This window comes from Leptosomus discolor, chromosome 1, assembly GCF_034619465.1.
Source record: "Leptosomus discolor isolate bLepDis1 chromosome 1, bLepDis1.hap2, whole genome shotgun sequence".
NCBI lineage: Eukaryota > Metazoa > Chordata > Aves > Leptosomiformes > Leptosomidae > Leptosomus > Leptosomus discolor.
In genome coordinates this window covers 192992456-193018078 of record NC_141391.1, presented here as the reverse complement: position 1 = coordinate 193018078, position 25623 = coordinate 192992456, and the positions used below count along the sequence as shown (strand labels likewise).

Below are 25623 nucleotides of genomic sequence, written 5' to 3'. Positions count from 1 at the left end.
ACTAGATGATTTTTAGAGGTCCCTTCCAACCCAAACTATTATATGATTCTGTGATTCTATGAAGTGGTTATAAATTGGTACTTGGCAGACTAAATTGTCTGTTAATTGAGTTGAGACACAACCAGACAAACCATCATTAAATGAAACTGATCTCTTTAAAAGCAGGCAAATATTTCATAAAGAGGCAAAATTAAATGATACTATGTTTTGGTTGAAAAGGTAAGCTGGAGACGTGACAAACCTAACATGAATGTGGCCGTTTCATGTCAGTAGTTCTCAGCTAGCTAAATGCGGTTTTGGTGAAGGTGGTTTCTGTGAAATCTGTCTGAAGAATGGCAGGAAACCACTGACTGTATCATCGCTTGAGCAGATTCCTCCTTACCCATACACCCATTTCAGTCCATGTGGATGCAGAGGTGGTAGGGGTGATTAAATTTGGGCATCTGCTATGTTGCAAGATAACAATATCTGCTAATATCTTCCTACAATGCACTCTTACTCTGTGTGATATGTTAGTTTCTCTAAGGTACCACAGCACCAACTATTCTGCAGTGCTTGTGGCTACAGTTGGCATAAATTAGTACCAGAGCTTAGTGATAATTAAGTTTTTTGTTTTCCTCCTTTTGTGGCAGGACGTATTTCTGCAATAATACATAATATAGGTTATTTGTTTTGTAGTAATAAAGGATATTTGTTCTGACCTATGTGGACTCTTACCACAGTCACAGCTGCTCTAATACCTTGTACTAACATTTGGCACTGAAATTGCTATTTACCAACCAAAAGTATTTCTTAATTATTTAACTACCAAGCATTGAAAGGGAAGAAATAACTGACACACATACTTGGTGTAAACTCGTGCAGTTTAGAATTAGACCAGGACAGAGACTGAGCTTGTTTTTGTATTTTGTGCCTTTTATCAGGAGCTCGTTTATGAATCTGGTGTGAGCAGGAGGAAAACAGATTCACAAGACAAGTTGGCCTGCCTTCTTGAAAGACAGGTTTAAGTGGGTTTATAATACTGTAGTACAGGTTTGATGAGAAGCCAGTACTGTGCTAAAACCCGGTTTCAGATAGTCAGTGGGTAGGTAAGGGGCTGGACATTTAGCTTGCATTTTGAAGTGCTGCTTGTTTGAAGTTCCACTTGTAAGAGAAAAAAACCACTTGAAGTTCACCAACTTTTATTATGCCCCAGTAGTTTCAGATAAAAGCAACTTTCTCAAGAAAATAAGTACAGAGATGTTTTTTTTCTTTCCATATTTCTAAGTTTCAGTCGAAAGGTGAACTGCCTGAGGAGATGCCTGTACTGATCATTATTAGGCGTCTTTTTGCCTTGAAATAGGATAGAGGGTAAGCTTCTTTTTGTTCAGATCAGGATTTTTAAGGTTCAAACAAATTGTTAGGTTTTTGAGATCGGTGTTGGTGATGCCACAGTGTGACCACAGAGCAAAGCTGGGCTTTGCAGGAGTGGGGGCGCTCTGCAGCGCTCCCAGTGCATTGGAGGGGACTATGTTGGTCCAGGGGTCCAATGCCAACCTCTGTCTAACTGTGAGGAGCGTTTTGTTGACCTTGTCTTCTGCAATGTAAGCGTACAGTGCTGTGTACATACTTAAAAGGCTTTTTCAAAAGCAAGTGCTTTGAACAGTGCCTAATTTTCTTAACTAGGAGAGGGAGCTTACAGACGAGAGATACAAGTTGCCTAGTGTTACGGGTTATTAGGTTATTAGAGATGAAGGGTGCTGCCTGCTGAACAAACAGCAAGCAAGAGCAGCTGTATATTTGAGCAGCGTGGAGGGAAGAGTTTTGGAGTGAAGTGGCACGACAGGAATTGAGTTGGTGGGAGTGTCCAGGTCTTCTTGCAAATGCCTGGCTTAAATCCAAATGTTTGCTGCGCTCACGGTGATGATCTGCTTCCTTCACCGCAGCGCTTAGCAGCTGCCCTGAATGCACGGCTGTGTTGTACCAGAGCAGAGGCAGCACGGTACTACTTGCAGTTCTCTAGTGGCTCAAAGTAACAAGAGCTGTCTAGACCCTTGAAGACTGTTCAGGGAAATGTGTTTGACTTATGACAGCAAGGTTGGACAGTGTGGTCATGATGCCATCAATTATTTTTTTTTTTTTTCCATACTTCTGCAATAGTGCTCATCCTTTTGCAAAAAGGTACAGTGCTAAGTTAAAAGGTAAATATCTGTTGACATTAGTCATTTTATGGTTCCAGTATGTTTTTAGCGTGAAACGTGCTGCCTGGTCTTCTGTGACACACTTTTCACTGCATGCTGTACTTCTAGGCTCACCTTATGGGGGTGTCTGCTTTACCTGTTTTTGGAGACGTGTGTCCTGAGTATTGGATTTACTAGGTGTCACTGTGCCTGGCCTCAGAGCAAGCCTTATTCCTTTTATCTTCCTTGTTCCTGTTTTCCCCCATTCCCACTTGTTATGCTGTTAATATTGCTTCCTCTCTCCAAGTTCTTAAAAGTCATTGATATCCAGGACAGTAGAAGAGACTGAAATGGCACCAGAGCTGTAAAGGGCTCTGGAGTGATGCTCCCTGGTGAACAGAGGAGGGAAGATCATAATAGAAAGCTTGGTGAAGTGGAATGATGGAAGTGAGTACCAGGAAGCTATTGAAAAGACAGGGACTGATAATGACAGTAGGTTCAAGGGACTGGAGTTGTTGAGGCTAGAAGGCTGGGAGTGGTACCATGATGGGAATGAGGGATGCCACATCTTGACTGAGAAAAGATAGGGAGCTGCTGAGATGCTATGTGGTCTTGTTCCCATAGTGCTTTTTTTTTCCCTTCTGTCCTTCCCAGCTCCTCTTTTCTCATTGCTTATTTGCCTGGCTTTTTTTTTGTCTGCTGAAAGGAACAGAGAATGGGAGAGTCCCTGAGAGCAAGGAAGGAGTAAATGAGTAAACAGATCCACAAAGCCCAGCCAAACCTCTGTCTCTTCTCTGAAACACAGCCCAGCCTCACTGGTGGGGCGTGCTTTGACACTGTGGTTTAACTGCATTCTTGTTGCCACAGTCTGACTATGGAGTGGATGCCCTGTCAGGTAAATTAATCTCTTTCTTGCCTTCTCTTGCCCTTTTGACTAATTATCCACAGAGATACTTTGCTATGTGCACAGGGGCTGTGGTATGGGTTTTATATCTAAGAGCACTTCTTCACTCAAAATGGTGAATGTTTTAAGTGTTTTGGGGCGTGCTGAGGCAGAGTTATTGAGTGTATTGGCACCAAATTGGTCAATTTTACAAGGAAAAAGTATTTTCTTGACTAAAGAAGCATTTTTATGGTGTTTAATTTCTTGGTAGAAAATAAAGGGGATAGAGAGATGAAGTGAGCTGTATTTTGAAAATGTTCAATTTTTAATATAAGTCCTATGAAATAAGGGGAGAAGAAGGGGGAAGGGAATATTGTAAGCTGTGAAATTATAGTTAATACCTGTCTTTACCTGTGTTCTGTTCAGTACTTTATCATGATGTTGCAGTGACCCATATTCTTTGGAGTTCATTGACTTGAGGCAATTGAGCCTTGAGCAAATAAATCCTAATAATTGTCTGAACTGTGCATTTGCTTATTTCCAAAGAAATACCTGTTTCTTTATACAAGCAGAGATTAACAGTTAAAGTAAAAATTTGAAACAAGTCATCAATATCTCACAGAATTGAGGCTGTGAACAAATTAGTTATAAAGGTTTTGGAAAAAGTGGTAACTATTTATGTAAAACTTGGGACTTTGCAAAGGTCACAGGCTTTAAAACATTTTGATAAAAACTTTGATCTGGGAAACCGAATCTAAAATAAATTTTTTATATTTGATATTTTGCTGTGGATTGTATTTATTTTGAAGAACTGGATGGCATTCAGTAGCTAATGTTGTAAGTTGGTGGTTTCAGCCCATTTCCTTCTTGACTTGTGACTGCGTCTCACAAATTTCTACGTTGTCAAGCAAGTAAACCAAATTTTAAATCAGAATGACAAATGAACTGTTAATCCCTTCAGGGCAGAGCTGAGGGAGCTGGGGAGGGAGGAAGGGGGGGCAGGGGAAAGTTTGTGCTGCTGGAATGGATAAACCGAGGATTTCAGTTTTCCATGCAGCTTGTCTGACTCCATTTAATGGGTGTGTGCTCCATTTTTAAGAAGTATAGCTGGATTAATCATTAAAATAACCTTGTTAGTTTGCAAACTGTAACAAAAATAAAGGGAATCATAGCTTGTAACTTACTGAGGGTGGGAGGAGTTTTTATTAGGTTTTGCACAGAAAGAGTCTGGTTCCTATTGGTGATCCAGTAGTGGTGGTCATCTGCCATTTCTCAGGGTGCAGACAGATGTCTGGATGGCTTGTGTCTCAGAAGAGAAAGGCTGATGCTCTCAGGCTGTTAGCCGTTGGGAAATGCTATGTATAACCCTCATAAAATCTTCTGGCATTTGTTTTACATACCATATACTCCGGTCTTTTAGATTCCCGTAAGGTTTCATTCTGCAGCTGCCTTACCCTTGGAATCTCCTTTGGCCCCTGTCCTTCCCTCCCAGAGCTTTCCCTGCCTCTCTTGCCATATGGACCACATTGTCCAAGAAGAGGTGGTATAAGCACCAGACAGCAAGTCTGAGGAGGCTGGACTTGCTGATCAGCTACTCTTCGTTGGCTCTGACAATAAGGGTTGTGGTTTTTCTTGAGTCTGGGGTGGGGGGTGGTGGTGTGGTGGGAATTTTTATATCTTCTGGGGCAAAAGAAAAACACTTGGGAGGAGAATCATAAAGCTTGAAAAAAGATGTTTATTAAATGAAATACAGAGCACATGAATGATGATTCATTAATAAGTACACTGATCCTTCAAAGAAAGGCACATTTGCTCAAAAATGGAAGGATTACTACAGTCTTGTAGACCAGATTCTTCAAGAGCTGCAACATCCCTCATGCTCTCACTTCTTCACCATGTTGCCACTTCTCACTCCAGTCGTTAGTCCCTGCCTGCCATTGCTATTTGCTTTCTACAAAGAATGCTCTCTTGCTTTCTCACTGTCTGGAAATGGGCTTAAGAAGAAGTCAGTATTTTGCGTATGTTGTGTGATGGGGTGTATTTGTTCTCTAGGCATGAATTTAGTAGACTCTGAAGTCTCCTCAGGTTTTCTAGGATGACAGTAGTGAACTAGGAAGCTGTCAGAACAGATGAAATAGGGTCCTAATCCCAGTAACAGGAGCATCATGCAACATGCAAACCAAAAGGTTTGAGGGAGGAAAAACATGAATTAAGCCACTCTTGTGCCTTTCTAGTTCTGATGAAATTTGGGTTGCTTCAGAACCCTGTCTCAGTTTGTGTTTTCACAAGTTGCCTAGACTTGACAAGTTGCCTAGACTTCACAAGTTGCCTTGCCTTGCCTTACTTCAAATCACACTTCCAAACTGCAAACAAAATGATCATACCATGTTTGGTACGAGGGGGAACAAGAAAACATGACTGGGGATGTGCTTTGATTCTTCTTGTGCGTGGGCTAACAGCCCACTGATTTTACAGGTTATAGTAGCTGAATGCTGATGAGGCATTCTGTAGGTCATTGGCAAAAAATTACCAAACCCAGCTGTCCCAGAGCGAAAAAAGTGATGTCACTTCAGGAACACACTTGGCTATGCATGGCTTTGTAGTTTGGCTACCTTTACCTGCCTGGGCTGCTTGGCACCAGAGGGCCATAGTGACTCGATGGTCACTAGGTACCCTAAGTCATCACATTTCTATGAGGGCTCCCGCTCTTAGCTTTATTTCTGGCGTAATGTTTACACTAGAGTTTGGAAGGGCATCCTCAGAGGACGGTCATGTGGGTTTTGTATCTGTGCCAGTGGGATTATCGTGGTGGCTGATAATAGGGCACTGGGGTATTCACATTGCCCTGGCTTATTGCACTGAAGGAGTCTGCTGCAGGGCACTGGGGTTTTAACTCTAGTTTGCCTTTGCGAAATGTAATCAGAATTTAATATTTCCACTGTCAAAAAAATCTCTGAAAAATTCCGTGTTCTTGGAAATGCTTTGGAGAAGGGCATTTAAAATGGGGTCTGTGGTGGGAAGAGGAGCAACATTCTTTTCTCTTTTCTGAAGTCCCAGTTTTTCCATCATCCTGTTGCCTTGTTAGTAACAAAAATAGAAGGTTATTTTTCAACAGTTCTCTTCACCTGTTGCCTGAAAAGCATACACAAATTAAGTAATTAATTGAAGGAATTGTGTGGCATATTCAAGACAAACAGAAAAATCTCTAGAACTATAGTAAGAGTTTTGTATTATGTCTCTGCAAAAAAACATAAGACTGTGTTTCATGCTTTATATCCTTCCCTGCAGTTGCCCATGATTGCAACAAAAAAATTGCGTACTCTGCAGGATAGAAAGCCATAAGGGAGAGATTTTACATTGAGAGGCACTTCACGTGTGTGCTGTTCAGCATTACTCTGAACAGAATAGGAGTTGTTTGAACAAACACCTTTCAAACAAATGCAAAGTATCTTAGATTCAGTAATAGTGATTTTGTGCTTGCATTTGTTGTTTTTTTTTTTTTTTTAATTTATTTGTGTTTGTATTTAAATGGCTGAGATGATCAAGAAAGGTGTTCCTGTAACGTATTCAGTAGTAGTGGTGATTTGCTTAATTTGGCAGAGAAAATAGAATAGCAAAAAACCTGTCATAATTTAATTAGGATAAATTGATTTTGTAGTTCAGCTTTTAACCTTAGATGGAGAGATTGGAAGACATTTTGGGCATGTGCCAGAGCATATATGTTCCATGTATGGAGCACTGGCCTATATGGGACTTGTACCCTTTTATGGGATGCCACTGTAGTGTGCAGGAATTTTATTCAGACTAAAACTTTTGATCCTATTTAGACAGTCCATACAGATCTTTCTAAAAATAGTTTTGAATTATTTTGATTTTTTTAATTGCATATTTGAAAATACCATGTAGCTTTCTAGTGCTTTATCAAGTTCTCCTGTATGCAGGTAACTGTTAGCCCAAAACCTATTACTTCAGTGCTAGTCTCTATTTTTGGTTTGTTGGGGTTTTTTTTTGTGGTTTTTTTTTTTTTTTCTATCTTTGATTGTTTACTTAATGGTTACCTCCCTTCTGGGGTTGAATTTCATCATCATTGGATTTCCATTCACTATGTTTCACTATCCATACTGTCCTTTTTGTCTTATATATGAATTCCTTGTAGAAGCGGACTTAGAGATGTCTGACTTGCAGAAGAGCAAGACCTCTCTGTAGGCTGTTACAAGTTGTAGTAGCTGCGTATGATCTGGTAGTGTCTCTGCAGTAGGAGGTAGCATTAATTGCCGTGGGTTTCTGTGCTGTTGATATGTGAGGTTTCTGCATCGGAGGTTTCAGGGCAGGCTGAGGATGTCAGCTGTGGTCACTTTTACACCTGTACCACGTGAAGAGTATTCCAGCAGAACAGGGTCTGGTGATTACATAGGGAATGTCTTTAATATCTTTCCTTAGCCCTTCATCCCTTTATCTTCACATCTCTCTGAAAATGGTTTTCACAGTAACGGCTTTGTTTCTGTTCCATTTGTTTCCTGTTTACTCTCTTGCACAAGAAAGGAAGGGGAACAGGGTTCTCCTGAACTCCAGAGTCCCCAGGTCCTTCACCTCTGTTTCGGGACTGATACGCTGGAAAAGTACAGTTGTTTAAGCCTCCGGAGGCTGTCGGTGCTGCAGCTCTGTGCTCTGAGGGTGGAGCCACACACACACATACCCAACCATTGCTGTAGAAAAGAAAAATCCAGGTGCTGGTTTCAGGTTCCAGGTATTAGAGGAGATGCTTCTGTTGGAAAGCTACTGCTTAACTGAGCTGCTACCTTCCTTCCTTCCTTCCTTCCTCCCTCCCCTGTGGCCAGTGGTGGTGAGCAAGCTTAATGAGGAGGTTGCAGGAGAACCAGCTCTTGCTAATTGACAACATCCATTTGACACTGCAGGGATGCTGAAGTTTAGGATCTGGGCCACATGTATTTGTGACTTAGTGAGCAGCAGTGAACGTCTACTGCATTATTTTTATTTTTTTTATTAGCAAATATTTTTACATTGATTTGTTACTCTCAAAAGGGTATTTTCTACCAGTTGTTCAGCTTTTCTCAAGGAAGCAACATTTTAGCTTTTCACAACCTTGCTGGAGGAAATCCTTCAGTGAAACTGAATCCACTGGGTTTGTAACAGGATCACGGCACCACTTCCATTTTCTGACTTTGCATGGTCTGACTAGGGAGGGAGTGATAGTGAGTAGCAATTGCCTACAAAAGAGAAATGTTAAAAGTGTGTAGGATTAGCCATGTAAAAGGTCTTAGTTCTCATCATGGCTTTGCATTAATTGCTTGTAGATTTTTTTTTTTATTTTATGATAACCTGTAGTTATTGCAAAACCGTTCACTGCCTTCTGTGCCTTCCCCTATCCTACCCTCTTCCCTGCAAAAAAAAAAAAACCAAAAAAACCCCACCAAACACCCACCCCCCCAAACAACAACAACAAAAAACCCACCAGCCCAAAACCCCCTGAAAAAAATCAGTAGAAAATATCTCAGCAATGGGTGAGTTCTGAGGGAGATGTGCTATAGAAAGTCGTATCAGTGACCTGCTGGTGCAGTTTTGAGTGTACTGCACAATAATGCTCCTCAGTGAGTTTAATCTCCTTTACACAACGTAGCCACTCAGCCCATAGGAAGAAATATTAAGCCTTGCTTCAAAACCAAGTCCCTGTTTCTGGCAAAAAGCAGAAGTGTGTAAATGCAGGAAGATGCATTTAGTGTTCAGACTCCTGTGGGAATTTAATTGGGGACAAGCAATAAGCAGTGAAGCCAGTAATAATTTCTGTATTTGGAAGATGGAAACTAGAGGTAATAAATTAAAATAATGGTTAGAGGATTTTTTTTTTCCCCACACGATTTATGTAAGAATTATTTGTTTTGCAAACCATTACATTTAGAGAGAGGTATAATATTCCCCTTCAATAACAGAGTGAAACTGAAGCTCCTGTGTGCAAGTTTGGTGTGCCTGCAGTTGCTCAGTTCCCAGCATGTGTTTTCATGTGTGGAAACTCTTTGTGTCTTTTCTTGGGTTTTTTTGCCTTATGGACAGAAAATGTGCTTTTTTCAGGACAGAAGGTTTGATTCTGCAGTGCCCTGATGTATCCAGATGTAGCTAGTTAGGAGTGCTCAATTTGTGGCAGACCCAGAAGTGGTTTATGAGTGAATCTGGCTAAATAGTTTTCTATCCTGGGCTATATTCAGTAACTGGAGAAAATGTTGGGTTTAGCTCTTCTGTCTCCAATTGCTACCACAAACTTTCTTAACTATATGCTGACAAAAATGTGGAAGTTTCAAATGTTAAGGTTAGTAAATGAATGAAATGTTACAAAGAACTGCAATTTGAGAGTTTTCCAGAGAATGCCATACATACGCCCCCAGGTGTATCTCTTTCAGCATGATCCGTGAATTTTGTATAACTTTTGGGGGTAGCAGGCAGTCCCAGACTTGTTACTAAATTAGAGTATAAAGCCATTGCAATTTTCTTTTGACAGCTGAGAACTCCAGCTCTCTTTTTACCAAAACGTTTAGTTGTTCTCCCCCTTAAAAATGCCAGTATTAGCAGTGATGTCCTTAAACGTATTTTTTTTTAATGAATTAAGAGCTAAAGCATGTGGCATTCTTTCTTCCTTTGCAAGTAAATACTTTGCAAAGTAGATTTCCATGGTTTTATAAAGAACACTTTGCATAACTTGCAGGCACTATAGTGTATACATTGTCTAGAACCTGATGAGTTTATTTTTTGGAGAAAGCATCATTGTTCTTACAAGGTATGCTCAATTTTTTTTCCTCTTTGGAACTTTGGAGGATGAACATGTTGGTTATTGAAGGCCTATGCTGAAGCTCTGCACGTGCTTACAATGTTGATTTGTAAGGACGTGCGATGTGTTGTTCAGCTGTAGAGACTGTGAAGATGCAAGTAACGTGGTGGAGGTTCATAAAACAGGACCTCTTCTTTCAACACCATCTTTATTGAACAGACCTTTGCAGGAGGAGGGTACGAGTACAGGTTTCTCTTAAATTCACATGAATATTTTTATATGTATATTTTTAATTTGTCTGTTTGTATCTGCAAACCTAATTCAGGGAGTTAGATTGGATCAGCAAGTAGAAGTTAAGGCCAGACACTGTTCAGTAGCTGGTAAGGTATCTGTGTGTTACTCAGTTCCAGACTTGGTGAATAAAAAAGGTGCCAAGTAGATGACTGTTAAATCCGAACACTTGTGGATCTATATATTCTCTATTTTAAATAATATAGCTTATTCACCCTTTAATAGAAAAGAAAAAAAATCACTTACCCTCAGTACATGTTTTGTGTCTTTTCTACCTGCCCTAAGTAGATTCCAGAATGAAATTACTAAATTGGAAGCTTTTTGGCTTGTATCCTGCTAATGGAATTACACCTTTATTCTAGTCTATTTTATATTGTGATTGTGTGTTTTTGATTTTTAAATAAAAGTTAAATGGGTTACCTTTAATTGAGAACCCAGTTAAAGCAGTCTTAATTTTCATGCAGCTTTATCGTGCAGTTCAGAAGGAGTTTGTTGATGCTATGCAGAAGACAGTCCTACTCTTTTTAATTGCAGCAACCAGTTTTTCTTAACTGTCGTTACCAATACCTGAACAGCTGCTTCATTTATACACGTATTTTCTATTGTTAAATAGTTAAAAGGTTAGATCTTGTAATAGACAAAGATGTTTCAATCCACCTCAATGAGTACCTGTACATTTATGCTTGGCCTCAAATACCTAAATCACTTTGATAAGAATATAGCTTTCAAGAACCTTGTTTGCTTCTGTTTTGTCAATTTTATCTTTCTTTTTTTTTCTTCCCCCTTACGGCTTTTAGCATGATTTGGATATGTTGTTTAAATGGATAGAACTGAAAAAAAGAGATTTCAGATTCCATGTCTTCATTCATGTGAAATGTTAATAATGTTTTGAGATGTTCTTTAATATTCTTAAGTATTTTTTTTTCAAAGTTAACCTGAATACCAAAAATAACAAAGACCGTTCTGTTTTCTGCAGTACTTTGGAAGCTTACTTGTAATATTCTGCGTTGAACTGGCCTGTGGTGTTTGGACCTATGAGCAGGAAATCACGGTGAGTCAGAAAAGGAGGCTGCATTTTTTCAACAGAAGAAAACAAAGATTTTCATTAGCTATCTGTTTTTTAATTGCCGTGGTGTTTATCTTTGTTCATAATTCCAACAGTCTAATTTCTAGTGACTGCCTTTTTTTTGAACAGATAATTCTTCTGGGGAAGCTTATCTGTCTGGAAGGTCCTATCTGGGTTTCTTCCCACCCCGTCTATATTTGAGAGCCAAATCCTTCAGCCCCTGATTTAAGGACTTTGTTTTGTGTTAATTCTTGCTTAGGCAGGTTATCATTGAAGTCAGCGGAAGTTTTGAGGATCAAGTATGAACTTCAGGCTTAAGATAAGTATTTTGAGAGAGGAGATGTGAGAATTTGAAGGGATTTTTCCCCAAACTTAATATTTGAAAGAGCTATAGCTGAGTGTACTATGTTGTAAACAGACAGTGTGTTCTTTCAGTAGAGGACTTGCTGTCTGCCGAAATCTTCACACTGCCTCCACAAGCTATAAATGCCAGTTTTAAGCAAAACATGTCTTAGCTGTAAAACACTCTTCTGTAAACTTGTGAAGAGGTTTTATCTCTGTCTAGTTTTTATAGCTGTACCAACCTTTAATTTTCAAACTGAAGGCTTGTAAACATCATGCAAGAAAATGGGTAAGTGTTGAGCAGGAATTAAACTGAAATGTTACTCTGCTGGCGGCTATATCCTTGCGTCTTGTACTCAGTCTGGTACATTTTTTAGGAATAGAGGAACAAATATTTTCTCTGGGCTGCCAAGAAATGCCCAATATACTGGTCTTTCCAACAGCGAGTAGCAATTACATTGCAGTAAGATGGAACGGAGCTTTCTTGATATTTACACGGTTCTGGGACTAAAGGAATTTCTGGCAGATTTGAAGTCTGAAGTTATGTGGCAGCACTTTGCATCAGCATTCATTCCCTTGCGGTACAGATTCCAGACGGGTGTTCTAATATAACAGCGATTAAGGCTATCCCTTTACTTTAAATGTCAGCTTACGTTGATGCATTTTAAAATTGGGAATGCAGACAAGAGGCTTGCTTTATCCTATGGGCACAGCTGCCCTCTGCGGGGGTTTTGCCAGGGATGACAGTTATAACTAACATCCATCTTTCCACAGAAATCTTGTCAGTGGAAGCTGCCTAAAATAACATAGCCTTCAGTGCACTGGTACATGCCTTCTCCAGCCTTTGCTATTCAGTTAAGACAACCTGACGTTATGGTGTGTTTCAGCGTGACCCCCAAGCTTTCAGTTATGTGCTATGCTACTGAAACCCAAACCTGGGACAGTTGGATAAAAGCTGGCATAACCCTACCACGTTAAGGCACTGGTGATGCTGCTTCCCTCCAGAAAAACACAAGGCAGTTCCTGCACCCCTTTGCCAAAAGAAGCGGTGCTGAGCTTCATGTCTGTACCTTCTGCAGTGGGTCACAGTGGACACAGATACTCCATGCTCCTCCAGTTCTTCCTCGTTCTCCCAGGAGTTAGAGTGTATTAACATGAGCATGCAAATAGACCAGAAAAAAAAAAATCTTCAACAGCTGCTTTTTTTTTAATCTCTTTTCTTTTCTCCCTCTATATACATTTTTATTCCTTATCCCCTGAAATACTGGGGTGTTTTTTTTTTTTGTTTTCTCTTTTCATCTGATTTCTTCTTATTTCCTTTGTCCAACACTACTGCTCTTTGTGTGATGGGGTGGGCCAGACTCAGGTTTCTTGCTGCTGAGACCCATAGGGAACGTGCAGTCTGGAAAAGCGCGATTGTTTTTCAGTGGTTCTTTCATGCCTGTGCAGGTCGCTTTCCTAGAGCATGCTTTCTCCTACTCTATACTTGATAAAGATAAGAAAACTCCCTTTTATACCTGTAGCGGTGACTTAATGTCATGTTGGTTTCAGTGTAGCATGAAATCACACGAGCTCCTGGTGGGCTTCAGAGAATCAGTTGGCATTAGTGTAGGTGGGTGGGTGATGTTGTCAAAATGTCACTGAGGCATAACCGCCTCTGCTGATCCAATATGGGCTCTCCTTGGCGTGTGCACAAGTTGCTCCAAGAGACCTTGTATAAGCAGTTTTCCTTCCAGCTCATGATAGCTCTCAGTGTGAAGTGTGCCTCATGACTAATTTATTCCACCCACAAGATTGAAAAGCCAGTGTGGGTTCTTGGCTTACCTGGGTATTGGTCAAGCCTTGATACTCATTAGAAAAATAATAACGAATAAGGAGATCTCAACAGCAGACCGAGCTTTACAGAACTTTAAAATCAAACCAGCATCTCTAGTTTTTGTTTGTCTACACACTACAGGAAAGTGTTGGTGTACAATCAAATGCATCTCAAGATCATGTATTATTGTGCACTACGGTGTGCATGAGCTGAGGGGAAGCTAATTAATAGGTAAGTCAGTCAAACGCACAGATTCCGATATCCCTCCTTAGCTCCAGAATTCAAATTGCCTTCCTACAGTGGGGTTTAGTTTGTTTTGACTTGCTTTTAATTTCCTTCTCTCACTTCTTGATTTCTTTTTTTTCCTGCTTTCTATTGTTTTCATAAAGAAGTTGGACGCCTTGTGTTACATGTGTAACCTTGGACTGTATTCAACTCAAATAAGATAATAAAAAAATAGTCTAGCAAATCTGAGCTTAATCGTGGCAATATCAAATATTATCCAAAGAAAGCAGAGTGCTAACTTCCAATGTGGTGGAAAGAGAAATGCATTAAGTACAAAACCAAATTATTTTATTATAGTGACCAGTGTAAATGTTTGTGGTAGGAATATTCTGTGATATTGTTTTTAAGTGTCTTTTAGTACTCTACTGCTAACGTTTTTCACATGGACAGTTGTGAGTTCAATGCTTTATAGCTTAAGAAATAAAAATTCTGCTGAGTGAAAGGTGTGTTAAATTTCTGGGATATTATTAATATATTCATATGCATGATATATGAAGCTTTACCACAGTTGTAAAAAATGTAGTATAACTTAGGAGTGATACTGAGACATTATCAAATGTGCTTATTTGGATTAGAGGGTCAGTCAGGGAGTGATTGTCCCTATATTGTAGAGCATCTAGCACAAAAAAAGACCAGGCTCCTTGGGAAGTATTGTGATCACTTTTTTTTTCTTAGATAACATTTATTGCTATCTTCAGAATGCGGTTACCATTCACTCCAAATTGAACAGCACAGCTAAGTCACAGCCACTAGAGGAGCTGGGCTCCCCCGCCCTCCAAATGAAAGCTGATACTGCAATTGCGATTTCTTACACCGTGACTATTAAGGCTAATGGGAAAAAGGCAAAACTCAGCATGAATGGTATGTGTGCCTGGAAGGGCAACTGAAGAGTCTTCAGCTCCTTGTTTTAGGATGGCACACTGAAATGTGTGCTGCTGAACAGAAGTTAGTTTCTTACCTTGACTCTTACCTGCGTCGTATGCCAGGTGCCATAGCACGTGCTTCTGTTGTTTCTAATAAATTACTAACTGAGGATCATAGTCTGACAATGGAGAGCACCAGCACCTTGCTTCTGAGTACTCAAATTTGAAAGAAAAATACTTCGAGACTCCTTCTTTCAGAAGAAAAGATTTGCAAGGTCGTGAGTGTGTGTGAAGGAAAAAGTTCACAGGGCCTCATTGTCTACACTTCCTTCTTACTGTGCCTGAGCAAGATACTGAAATCAAGTACATTCAGGATACATGCGTGCAGGACTCCAGGTGAAGCCAGAAAGCCACTGAAAAGACTCAGGGTAGAATTAATCTCAGATGATTTTATGTATTTGGAAGTTAGATGTTTAAATCTAAGTTTGTCGCCTTAGTGGATTTAAGACTTGAAGGGAGTGATTCATCTGCTCTGTTTCAAATATTCATCTTGAGATGAACTGCCCCATACGGCTGCCTGTTTCTTTCTATTGACTAAGGAGACTCCAGGGAGATACCTGAACTAGGGCAGACAAATGCCATCCCTGATGATTTGGATGGGGCTTTGTTCAAGTTTTATGCCAGGTAAAAAAAATCTGTTAATGATATAATCAGATTGTACCCAGCTATCTCTGAATCTCCAAAATGCAGCTCTTTTTGCAGTGTACATTAATTTGTAAGCAAAGGTCACAAATAACATTTTCCTGATATTTTAATAAAGGCTTGTAAAGTTTCAGTATTGTAAAAATTGAAGCACTTGTTTTCCTGCTTTATTTGCATATGGTTATTTTGGTCATTGCACTGGAAAGACCTCAGAAAAGGTGGAAGTTCTGGGTTTGGAGCCACAAGCCAACTCATCTGTTGTGTGAATCACTTTTCTTTCCTTGCTCCAGGTTCCAGTGCAGTGGTCTGATATGATCACGCTGAAAGCCAGAATGACCAATTACGGCCTACCTAGGTACCAGTGGTTGACCCATGCTTGGAATTTCTTCCAGAGAGAGGTAAGATGACAGTTGATTTATGAGCTGAGGTAATACATGTTTGGTAAGTGTTACTTATGTGCTAAAGGAAAAGGTTTGGTTTTAAGTGAATAGGTAAATAAATGCAAGTTCATTTCATGTGAAACCCTGTGTAGTGGTGATCTCTTTTAACATCACTTGATATCCAACTCTTGAGCTTTTGTAGGCCCTAAAGACATTAAAATGCAAAAAAAAAAAAGTAACTAAATTAAGTTAAATTGCTCACACTATCTTCTCCTTTGCCAGTAAGGTTAGGACACCAACATCTTTTAGGATTATTGTAATATTTAAGAATATGATGTACATAAAATTAAAAATCTGCAGGTAAAGTAAAATGAAACTTCTATGTGCAGTTTTAATACTAAACTGCACTCCCATTCCTGTAAGGCTCTGTTAGTTTCCTTTCATGGAGCTGTCATGGTTAAGATATGTGTTAGCTGGAAATGAGTGGGAAAGAAAGTTTTCCAAAAAGATGCCAACACTGTCTCTTTGGCTGTGGTTTGAGAAAGTGATCAGGGTATTTATTTCCTTTTACTGGAGGATGGCGGGAAACAAACCAAAAAAGCTTCCTTCTGTATTCACAGCTGTGCCCTCTAGCCTACTAAAATTCAGGACCGTTTTTAAAGAATGAAGTATTATGTTACAAAAACATGAAATTGCCCAAGGTAAAACCCATTAACTCCAAATATAACTCACGTGCAGGAAGAGGACTCTTGAAATGCCTGTCATTGTGCTGCCCTTGTTGAAATGTTGAAATCTATCATTGTTGCACAGGTTTCCTGTTTATTTAAACATTTCCTGGCAGCACTTGGTTAGTCTGTATTTATACTAAAACCTGAAAGAAAGAGTGAGGACTACATGAGGTTAAACACTCACACCCCCCCCTCCCCAGTCCCCTCTGGCTATGCAAGTGCTCTGTGAAACCGAGTAATTCTTCCTGTGCAGGTAGAGTGTTTGTGTCTGTTCTGTACCTGAGATCATATAATCAAATGGTCTTGATTTTCCTTGAATAGAGCTGATACTGTATCTTGGTTTAAATGTATATGTTGATTAAATTAAAAGCTACCTCTTACCCTCCTTGTTGTTGCAGTGTCATCATAATGGCTGGTTTGAATATGAATTTTAGTAATAAAATTTCAACTATGCCTTAACTCTTCCAGGGGAGCAAGAGTTCCTTTTAGAAGTTAGATTTCCTATATTCCATCTCTGACCAGAGTAATGATTTGGGGAACGTTTGAAGTGAACTGAGAAGGCACTTTTACAGCTACTACTTAATTGGTGTACTCTAATTTTTATTGTCTGCTTGTAACTCAGATGGTGGATGTGTGAGCCTGGTATGTGCTTTATGCCTGAATGAGCACTGTGCTGCTTCAGTCAGCATTACAATATTTTTCCTAAAGAAAAAATGTGTAATTACAATTTTGTTCCCAAGGATTCAGCCCTGATCAGCTTTGTGCGTGCTCTTCTGTATCTTTCAACACCTGAGAGAGATGGGAAATGCATTTTCCCCCCAACCCCCTTGCTGGTCTAATATCCGAGTTGTGGCTATGCTAAAGGTGGAAAGGGTCAACTGAAGTCAAGAAGGAAGAACTTTACGGGGGCAGGGAGGAAGATCTGAGAGTAAGAAAAGGATGTTTAACGCAGTGGTCTTTGCAGTTACAATGAGGAGTCAAAGCTTGATCTTTCCTTAGAAAGTCCCATGTTCAGAGGATTTTGAGTGACTAACGAACTGATAACAGAGATGTTAAAGCTGTGGTGAAAAAGGAAGAAGTAAGATTTGTAAGAGAACTGGTGAAGTCATGGCACAGCGTGTGCAAACGTGATGTCTGGGCACTGATCCTTGATAGTGACTGAGGAGTGGCATGGTGTACAGGACTCTCTCTCTGAAGCGGGTAAGGGGGGCAAATGTTCCCAAGCCCATGGATCAAAGGAACCAGGTGATGACTTACAAACGCTCACGCTGGTGCTGAAGAACATCCAGACGGAAAAAAAGCAACATCTTGTTCCTGCAGCAAGGCCTTTTTGCATGCCCATCCAATGACGAAGAAAATCTAATGTTGCTAGGAATGTGGTAGGCAGGTCGTTTGGCTTTAAATTTCTTAGTGTGCTTGGCAGAGGAGAAGGCAGGTTGTTAGTCCTGGTGGTTTTTATAGCCAATTATGGCTCATCTGCTTTGCAGCCAGGCTTCCTACTTTTATGGTTGATTCTGTTGCAGTGTTTATTCTAGTGTGATAACCCCTTCCTTCCATTTTCCTTTTTCTTTCGGCAAATCACAAATGTGATTTCTATACATTTTTGCGCACTTTTTAAAAGCTTTTTTCTGTATTCAGAGAAATCAAAGTATTTTCCATCTGGATTTCAACAGATGTGTCTGTAGTTGTAGCCTTGCAGGAATAGTCCTCACTAGTATGACTTTAATCATCTTTTCCTACTGCTCAGTAGTAGGAATACTTGTTCGTTAGTAACTCTTTTGACATGAAATTATCATGTGTTAGTTCCTTGTAGTAAGGATAGCAGAATTACAGGGTAGGACAATTTCTGTGAAGCATCCTTTGAGGGAGCAGTTGGGATTTAAAGGACAGAGCAGTATCATTGGCTTTTTGAGGTGTTCATTGGTCACTACATTGGTTTTTTCATGTTGCTTAGCGTGTCAAAGTACAGCAAAAGAAAATACGTGGAAGCTTTTGTAGATGCTTTTAGCCTTACGTGAATATTTTGAAAGTTGTTAACAGGAATATATGTAGCTTTTTTGATGACCTACTTTTATGAAGAGTAGCATCATTATTGCTGATCTTGGCTAATCCTTCCTTTGCAGTTTAAATGTTGTGGGGTGGTGTACTTCACAGACTGGCTGGAAATGACAGAGATGGACTGGCCGCCTGACTCCTGTTGTGTCAGAGAGTTCCCAGGATGCTCCAAGCATGCACATCATGAGGATCTCAGTGACCTTTATCAGGAGGTAAGAAGAAAAATGTGGGTATTTTGGAAGGCTTTGTACATTCTTCCTGATTCAGTCCTTTTCCAAACTCATCACAAGCAGTGCAGCAGAAATATTTGTAGAGTAATTGTGTTTATGGAAAGTGTTTATTGTGTTTATTTATGTTTATTATTTACTAATGCTGAAGTGGGGGAAGGAAGGAAGAATCCCACCCACCCCTACCTGGAAGTGAGTTAAATTAATAGCTAATACAGTTAACATCTGAGATGTGCTTAAACGCTGAGGTATTTGTTTTATGTTGGTTAGGTTGGAGATGAAATTTGCTCCAACCAAAAAAAAAAAAAGTTTTGGTGTAATGTCCAGTCTCCAGCTTGCCAAACTAAGAGAAGTTCTACTTACCTATGGTAACGAGGACTCTAGTGGTCTGTACAGTGAAGGATGCTTTTGAGAAGTCCTTTGGAAGATGAGAGCTCTCTTGTTAACAGGGCTCATGCAAGGAGGCAGATAATTCAGTTGCTCCGCTGTGACTATGCGCAGAAACTCTGTGTGAAAATGCCCTTTCTTTCTCACTCTACTACATTACAGTATTATTATTTTAAAGGATTAAAAAAAAAAAAAGCCTTAAAACCAGGAGAGGACCTATTTGAACTCAGAGTGTGTAAGGGAGGTGGTCGTAGAAGCAAGTCATTACTATTCTTAGGGTGAAAATTATAAAAACAACATGTTCGCTACTAAAACTCTTCTAGCTGTTCTCACAAAAATGGTGTCTAAAGCCACCTTTGTCTGGAGACTGCTTTGCTACCTACTTTTTTTTTTTTTTTAATGCTAACAGACTTCTGAAGACCTTTATCTGTGCATTCAGTAATACCAGAATAACCAACAGTTCAGATAGGCCAGTAGTGATAAAAAGCATGGCTCAGTCAAATAGTTATGAGGATTTGAGAAGAGGTGCATTCTTCACTTGCTTGCTTTAAGAGTAGTATAGGGTGCATAGGAAGGAGAATGGGCCTGAGAAGTGTGCTTTCAGACACTGCAGCATGAACTTCTCCAGTGGACACTGTAACTCTGCATTATGGAAAAGCACCCAAAGAACCATTTCATCTTGTCACACAGTTCACTACTAGTTCACTACTTTGTTACAAGAATCTCTTATGTGGCTCTTGTTCAGGAGCTATGGAGAGATTCCTCTGAAGTAGGGGAGATTCACTGTCTAAACAAGCCGAGATGAGTATTAGCTGTTGCCAGGAACAAACAGGTTTTGGGGAAATGGTGTCACTGATGTGGAGCAATGTGCTGGATTTGTATGGCATTGACTTTGAGCAGAAATTATATAATCTGTTCTGGACTTTCAGACATCCATCCTAGGCCTTGTGTGCTGCTACTAGGAAGAGAGAAGGTAGAGTTGCCAGAAGGCAGGTGCCTCAGAAGGCTGGTCTGTGCTAGGGGACCTTAAAGATAGTGGCGGAATCTGTTTTCTTTCCACCAGCTACTTGCAGAGCCTCTCCTACCTTGTGGCAAGGCTTCCAGCACAGGCAGAACTGGTTACGCTTTAGAAGTGTCAGTCTCTGAATGGGAAGGCCCTTCAAGTTTCTTCTGGGGCCTGCCAGTCTCTTATGCATTCTTGAAGAAGAATGAACTGTGGCTCACTCTGCAATAATGGTTGCTTTTTGTAATACTGTTGCCAGTATTCATAGAATCATAGAATGGTTTGGGTTGGGAGGGACCTCAAAGATCATCTAGTTCCAACCCCCCTGCCATGGCAGGGACACCTCCCGCTAGACCAGGTTGCTCAAGGCTCCATCCAGCTGCCAGGGATGGAGAGCATCCACAGCTTCCTTAGGCAACCTGTTCCAGTGTCTCACTACCCTCAGGATGAAGAACTTCTTCCTTGTATCTAGTCTAAGCCTGCTTTCTCCCAGATTCCAAACACTACCCCTCTTCCTATCACTGCAGGCCCTTGTAAAAAGTCCCTCCTCAGCCTTCTTGGAGGCCCCCTTCAGGTACTGGAGGGCCACTATAAGGTCTCCCCGGAGCCTTCTCCTGTCCAGGCTGAACAAGCCCAACTGTCTCAACCTGTCCTCGTACGAAAGGTGTTCCAACCCTCTGACCATCTTGGCAGCCCTCCTCTGGACTCGCTCCGGATTTTGATATGTGTTGATATGATACAGACTAACTCTGCTATAGAGACCCCTCGAGGAGGTAAATGTATGGAAGCTGCAGAATGTTCATTTGCTTATGTGAAAAGGCGAGAGTATGTCAGCAGTGTCACTCAATGAAAAACTAATTTTTCAGCTCAGGAAGTGCAGAAATTTCTGAGAAGTACTAGTCACTGGAGTGCAAGGTTTTCTCATCTCGTCTCTTCTGCTAACGTTTCATTCCCACAGCCATATTCCAGGAAAGTTTTGAGACATTCTCTGCACACTTCATATGTTCAGGTTCTTTTGGTTCTACTTGAAGAAATTAATAGCCAAAGTTGATACTCGTAATGTAGAACATAAAGGCTGTGTTAAGACCCACTTGATAAAAAGAAAGCCTGCCTGGCTTTTTTCCTAAGAGAGACCTGAAGGGCACATTTATGGTTCTTTCCCTACCATACCCCAGGGCATTTTTAATGGATTCAGCTCTTAGCAAAAATATATTTTTGGTTCTCTACCGCAGAATCCCTTCAAAAAAGGGACAGGCTGTGTTCTGTTTTACCAGCCACAAAAGTACTCTGTTACTTTTTGAGATATGTACAATATTTGGTTGGCAAAACTTTTCTTTTTTTTTTTTCCCATTGTGCTTGCCTGTGGGTTGTCTCACGGGCTCGCACAGTATACTTGTTAATATGTTTATCAACATCGTGTGAAACCGACGTACAGTTGCAAGGCTAATCTGTCTGACTTCTGCTTTGGAGAGTTGAAGGAGAAAAGCTTTTTTAGAAAGTAATTCAAAACAAACTTGCGTAGTCTGGTGGTTTGAGAGGGAGCCTGATGAGATTAGCCTTGCTAGCCTAAAATTGGCTTATGTAAATGTTCGTGAGTCCATTCTGGTACTTCAGAAAGATTCTTTGTAGTGCTTCAGAAAACTGAAGTTTGGTTTGGCTGGGATTGATAAAATTGTTTTGTTGTAGCTGTGCTGTAATTTTCTGCTGGGATCTTGGCACTTTCTGTAGTCTAAGTTGGAATTCTTCGCAATAAAATTTGGTGGAAAGAAGTGTTGCTTGCTTACAGTTCTGCTTGAGAGTATTTTTGACAGGAATCATGTTTCCCCTGATTTTGATAGCTGTTTCTCCAATGCGTTAGTTGTCTTGGACTGCTTTTACTCTGATGAGCTTCACCTTTGGTGCAGTTCATGGAACAGACTAACCTTAGAAAGAGTATAGTTGTGAGGGAAGGGCATCAGATGGCGATGTGGCCTTGGAGGTTTGTTGTGGACTGAGGGCAAGGGGGGCTCTGCCTGTCTTGTGATTGTGAACTGTAGTCTAGATAAAATGATTGGTGAGTGTTCATATCTTCAGAAAAACCAAAGTTGTATGTTCAATACTTCTGTTTTGTAGCATAATTTTGAGTATACTCAAAATCTGAGTATACAACAGATCTGTTGAATATGCTGATGGTCTATCTTTTCTACTCTGAGAATGCCTTATTTAAGATCTGGTCCTTATTCTATGATGTTGCAGTAAATCAGAAATACATGCTTTGTTTCCATTTTAAGACTGAAAATATAATACGGCCTTTGTAATAAATATGAATCAGGCCTTTAATCTATAGCTCTGTAGGAGTTTGAAGCTAATTCTTCGGAACGATGTCTGCAAAATTTTATACTATTTTTGAGTTGTCAACAAGAGCTCCCTGTTTAGTGACAAACTTTTCCTTTTGCCAAGGAAAGTATATTTATGTACTCTTTAATTGCAGGCTACCAACTATGAATGTGTCGCCTAAGCAGAAATAAAATGCATATATGTGAGGGTAATGGGGGTGGCTGGATATTTCTCAGTTTTGAAACTGATTTCGAACATGGTTTAGAGCAGAACTGTAAGAACATCATTAAATGGAGGGAGGCAGTCTATCTAGATTGGGCATAATTTGTCTCAGTTATGTGTCTGTACTGCAGGAGATGTAGGCATTAATGTTACTGCTGTCTGTTAATGGATGTTTCCTCTAGGCAGCGAATGAACTGAATTTGAATACTGCTGTGGTTGGGCATTTTAAAATTGAGACCAGCATGTACCTTCATCCCTTAAAGTTATCAAAAGTATTAAAATGCAGCCAGTTTCTCTGTAATTAAAAACAAATTTGGAAAGCAGTATAATTACAACACTGTCTTCTAGCTGATGGGAAAAAAAGACACCATCGCGATAATTTTTGTTCCTCATCAAGTTCAATTACATTGGTTTTGCTGCAGTGTTTTTTTCTCTTCAAATTTCATAGATCAACTTTTACTCCTTGTTCTGTGTCTAAACTGTGTTAATGTGTAGAAAATGACACAGTGAAATGATGAATGAAGGAAAGACATTGAGATCCTTTAGCTTACTCTGGTACAATTATATAGTACATTAATTTTATTTAGATCTTAAATGAAAACATGTTGACTGCAGTGTGAATTTTGTGTGTGAGGCAAGAATCGGGCCTTTTGTCAAATACATTCAGGACTGTAGCATTTGAGATTGTTGGCTTTGGGGAATTTCAGTGTGATTGAAAAGTGTTACTTACCATGTTCTGTCTTCAGATTCTGTCACTTTGATCAATTGCTTTCTTTTCATAGAAAAGCTATAAGAAATATGTAGTAAGGGTATAAATGCAAAAATGACATTATGAAGACTAGACTACCCATTTTGATGGGTTCCTGATGTCATCTTCTGGACCAATGCCTATTGGTACCTGTGGTGTTAGCCCATCTGGTTTCTTACTCTGAATTTTCCATTGGTGGCTGTGTTCCATTGATTTTTGTGCTGTGAAGCTGTGCAAAGTTTAGACAAGAGAATAAGCATGGGCTGGAGTAGCTAAAGGCCCTCTCTTCAGGGTTTTATCCTTCCTAAGACTGGGCATCACCTCTCCTGAGCAACAAGCATCATAGCTTGTGTTTGCACTGTTATCCAGTAGTTCCCAGAGCTGATGCCTCTTTGTGGATCCTTGCTGCCTTACGAGGGCTTGGGAGCTTTCCTGAAGCCTTGTACAATAGTTAGTTGGCCACATAAGCAAACTGTGGAGCATGCACTAGTGGTCTGGAAAGAGCTAAATTTGCATTTCTGGGAAGCATCAACTTGTGATCTTTTAACGTAGTTTTCATTAGACTACTTCTGTGTAAGTATTATTATTATTCCGTAAATAATTGCAGAAGTGGTGTATGTGACCAGTTTCCTAATACAGCATGTGAATGGTCAGCTCTTTGGAGCAGGGTCTAGCTGCCTGCCGGGGTTTGTGCAGAGCCTGATGCAGGGCAGGTTGTTACAGCTACTCTCAGAGCAGTTTGGGACATTACTGTGTTTTAAGTAGCAACAGCCCAGCGCAAGATATGAGGCAAAACTGGCTTTTGGTATAATACCATCACAATAATTGACAGGGAATTTTCTACATTCAGATCAGAAATTAAGCTAGTTAATTTTTAAATATAGTCTATGGATAGGGGAGGTAGGCAGAGTGTAACTAGTGTAAGTGGATATGTTTTCTGCAATGAGGAGATGCTTCTAGTTCAAGAATAAAAAGCAGGAGTAACGCCACATGTATTACACTAAGTACTAAAGAAAGTCTGCTTGCACCCACTGTGTTCTGGAAATTTGTCGTAAGTGCTCCACTAAAGATTATTCTGTTTGATGGTCCTTACCCAGGAGGTGTCTGGTATGTAATGTTTTTTCTGCTCCCTAGGGACTTTCTGCAGAGCTAATAAACTGGCATGTAATGAGTCTAGATAAAACACTAGAAAAGAAAAGGTGGAAGAAACACTGATGAGGTTATGCAGGTCTGTAGATCTTCCCTAGAATATTGTTTTAACCTCAAGATTGTGGTATTATTTGTAGAAAATGTCTAAAGAATTTAAAATAGTTGGCAACTTTGAAGATGTGCAATTTAAGGAGAGGATTTAATGGCTTTTAAACCTTCACGAGACAAGTTGAGTTTCTTTAAAAATCAGTGATGGTTGATTAAAAACTCAAATCAACTTACTCTTCAATTCAGAAATCGATTAGCACAGATTTCTTAAAGCTTGTTACATGCGATAACCTCTCAGTGTATGAAAAAACTTAAATTTAAAAAAATTTAAAACTTAAATCACAGTATGGAAGCGATTAAAAAGTAGGCAAAATAACTTTCAAGTATTGTTTGAAGGACGCGAGAGAGAAATTTTGGGAAGCCAGAAAAGCCAGCGCTAGGTAGGAAGAGCTGAACCTTGGGAACTGCAAGCCACATACTATTGACTAATAATTTTTTTAAATCTACTTTTGTTTCATAGGGATGCGGTAAAAAAATGTACACTTTTTTGAGGGGGACGAAGCAATTGCAAGTGCTGAGATTTCTAGGAATCTCTATTGGAGTAACGCAGATCCTGGCTATGATCCTCACTATTACTTTGCTGTGGGCTCTGTACTATGACAGAAGGGATCCTGGGGCGGATCAGATCATGGCCCTGAAGAGTGATACCTCGCAGCAGCTGTCATGTCATTCCGTGGAGCTACTGAAACCAAGCCTGACAAGGATCTTTGAACATACGTCCATGGCAAACAGCTTTAACACACACTTTGAAATGGAAGAGCTGTAGGTGATGCAATGAATCTGATAAGTCACAAAGGGTTTTAATCAGCTTTTGTTGGTTTTTTTTTTGTTCTTTTCCATCACGTGTGTCAAATATACGAGTCTTCGTATGCTTCAGAAAACAACTAAATGAATGGAGGTGGAGGAGGCCAGCACGAGAAGAAGGATAAGCCTGTCAGCCTCTTAGACATGGCCTCAGCCATGAAACAGAATTGATTTTGTTTGTTTTTTAAAAGGCACTCATTCGCTGGGCACAGTAATATTTAACTTATTGTGAAAAGCTGCGTGATGTGTAAAATACTGATTCTTTAACAGGTAAACAGGCAACCTCTAAAGAAGCATCACAGGAAAGGAAA

At 40.0% G+C, this 25623-nt stretch overlaps 1 protein-coding gene across 2 annotated transcripts in view; it reads left to right on the top strand.

Moving 5' to 3' along the window:
- Nucleotides 1-25623, top strand: part of TSPAN12 (tetraspanin 12) — a 44575-nt gene extending 18952 nt beyond the window's left edge. For both annotated transcript variants that reach the window (XM_086473189.1, XM_009959303.2), the window contains 4 exons: nt 11088-11162; nt 15476-15583; nt 18417-18560; nt 24969-25623. In XM_086473189.1, coding sequence (XP_086329315.1) covers nt 11088-11162; nt 15476-15583; nt 18417-18560; nt 24969-25274 — 633 coding nt within the window. In that variant the 3' untranslated portion in view covers nt 25275-25623. The remainder of the gene's footprint in view (nt 1-11087; nt 11163-15475; nt 15584-18416; nt 18561-24968) is intronic.